The sequence below is a fragment of the Otolemur garnettii genome, unplaced genomic scaffold, assembly GCF_000181295.1.
Source record: "Otolemur garnettii isolate 467f Iridium unplaced genomic scaffold, OtoGar3 scaffold00144, whole genome shotgun sequence".
Taxonomy (NCBI): Eukaryota; Metazoa; Chordata; class Mammalia; order Primates; family Galagidae; genus Otolemur; species Otolemur garnettii.
In genome coordinates, this window is record NW_003852539.1 from 3,058,002 (window position 1) to 3,060,913 (window position 2,912).

The window sequence follows — 2,912 nt, forward strand, 5'->3', positions numbered from 1 at the left end:
AAAAAAAAAAAAAAAAAAGAATACTGGAACAGGAGTCAAGAATCCTGGATTATAGTTGCAATACCACCACTAAACTGGTTATGTGACCCTAAGTCCCTTTTTCTCTCTTAGCTTAATTTTCTTTATTTACAAAATGAAAATGAACAAATGATCTTCCAAGGTTCCTTTTAACTTTAACATTGTTTCATTGGTGCATACGCTAAATGGCCAGTTTGCCAACCATTTGGAAGGGGAATTTTAACACCACTTATCATTTGGCTTACCTTGGAGCTGTTCTGCTAAAGAAAGAACAGGAAGTATCACACAAGCAGGAAGTTCTTGTGTTAAAATAACTTAACCACAGGCCTCCTTGCACAAGTCACTTCCTCCCTCATCTGTTCACAGCAATACAAGTTACAAGAGATAAACCTTCTAGACTAAGTGTTTGGGGAAGTTAGCTCCAAAGGATTCACTAGGATAGAAAAATTTCAGGCCCAGACAGTCAAAGCTGCAGAGTGCTTACCTTTTGATGAACTGTCTCCATACCCACAGTGCATGTCAGAGGTATGGGATACTGCCTCCAGGCGGCCCACTGCCCTCTCCAATCTTTCTACCAGATTTTGCATGTCAGCCATAATGTACCACCTGCCGGAACAGATCAAATTATCACTTGTTATTTTAATATTACGAAGCACCTACGGAGAAAAATAGAATACTCCTAGGGGTGAAAAGGATGCCAATTCTGAGGAACAGAAAAATAAAATTAGATGGAAGAGTCTATCATATTTGCAAAATCATGAAGACCTCATTAAGAAAGAGAACTACTCAGGAAAAGCTGACCAATAAAGCAAATGTTACTCAAATATTTACTTTGATACCCTTAAATATTTACATAGAAATTGAGAATTTACAAAGTATAGTCACATATTAATATCAATTTGAGCCTCCCAACAACTGTTTAGGAATAGAAGGATAATTACTACACTCCTAAAGATAGAAAACTTAATTTCAGAAAGTTAAATGACTTGGGTACAGACACACAAACACAGTCCATTAGTAGAGAAACCAGTACTCAATTTAAGTCTTTTTGGCTTTAAGCTCAGTGTGTTTTTCCCCACAACATCCTGCGGCCTGCATATGAAATGAATAGGATATTATTTTGAAGGCAGAGTACTGCCTACAAAAACTTACAGTCTAATGGTGGGAGACTTAAAGGACTATAAAACAAATAGAAAAAAATCTTAAGGTGACATTAGAAAGTTGCAAATAGAGAGGCATGGGATTTCAGAGAGGAGAAGAGTGTATCAGCTAGAAGGATCAGATAAGGGCATCATGAAGAAGCTGCCATTTGAGCCAGGCTTCAAGGCAGGGAAGCAGACTAGACACATCCACAAGAGCTTGCTATAGGTCTTTCAGAAGTACTAATTTAATTGAATTAGCCTCATTCAATGTCTAATATCCTGAAAGTAAGCTCCAAGGAAGAAAGTAAGCTCCAAGAAAGGACCTTATTTAGCTTTTCTCTTACACTCAACCTTCAAAACCACTACTTGGTAGGTAGTAGGTGTTCAATAAATATTTATGAAGTTACAGCATCCCAAAACTCTAAAGGGTGAGTTCTGAAAGTGGTCCACACTGTACACTTAAGTATAAAATGTTATCAATACACATCTATATAAAGTACTTGAGACCATAAGGGATCTCACAGAAATAAGCCAGTGAAATTTCAATCAAAGCTTTGACTTGGAAAGATTCCATTTCATCAAAGCACTAATTAATTAGTTCAGGTAACTAAAGCTGAATGTTGAAGCTGCCTAGAATGACCATAGCAATTATAATACCCCCAAAGATGACAACATGCCAGAACATCTCAACACACTGTCCATCCTCACAGCTTGTACGATAAAGGAAGGAAATGTAATAATCCCTGTTCATTCTTTTCTGCATAAAGGCTTTAATCTCTTTGGGCCCAGCCACTTGCCAGAGAATTTTTTTTTTTTTTTTTTTTTGTAGAGACAGTCTCACTTTATTGCCCTTGGTAGAGTGCCATAGCATCACACAGCTCACAGCAACCTCCAACTCCTGGGCTTAGGTGATTCTCTTGCCTCAGCCTCCTGAATAGCTGGGACTACAGGCGTCTGCCACATATCCAGCTATTTTTTGGTTGCAATTTGGCCGGGGCTGGGTTTGAACCAGCCACCCTTGGTGTAGGGGGGCCAGCACCCTACACACTGAACCATAGGAGCTGCCCCAGAGAATGTGTTTAAAAGAGAATCAAAGGGCCTGAGATGGTAGCTCACATCCTAATGCCAGCACTTTGGGAGGCAAAGGCAGAAAGATTGCTTGAGGCCAAGAGTTCAAGAACAGCCTAGACAACAAAACAAGACCATGTCTCGTAAAAAAAAAAAATTTTTTTTTAATTAGCTGGGTGAGGTGGCATGCACCTGTAGCACATATGATACTACCTACTTGGGAAGCTAAGGCAGGAGGATCACTGAGCCCAGGAATTCAAGGTTGCAGTTAGCTATGATTGTGCCACTGCAATCTAGCCTGGTGACAGAGGCAGACCCTGTGTTAGTTAGATAGATAGATACAAACAAAGAGAAAAAAATGAAAATGAGAACCAAATAAACCTTTCCATTCCCTGGCCTGGAGTCACAGCAGGGACTTCAAATCATAAAACAGAGCAGTCTAGAAATAGCCCATATACTTTCTTTTATGTTATGATACCATCACCTGATATCTGAATTGCTACCCTGCTCCATTTTGAGTACTGGCCAGGGGTAGACTCACATATAATCCACCAGACTTTATAAATCTGGGGAAAAGGTGAAGAATGCTATAAAATCCCAAGCTACCTTCCATGAATGGATACCACCCAGTTCTGTCATAAAATATGTTCCTTTAGCCTTTCTTCTTCTTCTTCTTTTTTTTTT

General features: G+C 39.3%; 1 protein-coding gene across 2 annotated transcripts in view; it reads right to left on the minus strand.

The window, feature by feature from the left end:
* The window catches only part of CAP1 (cyclase associated actin cytoskeleton regulatory protein 1), a 32,773-nt gene that overhangs the window by 13,622 nt on the left and 16,239 nt on the right, over positions 1 to 2,912 (minus strand). For both annotated transcript variants that reach the window (XM_012810882.2, XM_003798979.3), the window contains exon 2: positions 503 to 624. In XM_012810882.2, the coding sequence (XP_012666336.1) occupies positions 503 to 614 (112 nt within the window). In that variant the 5' untranslated portion in view covers positions 615 to 624. The remainder of the gene's footprint in view (positions 1 to 502; positions 625 to 2,912) is intronic.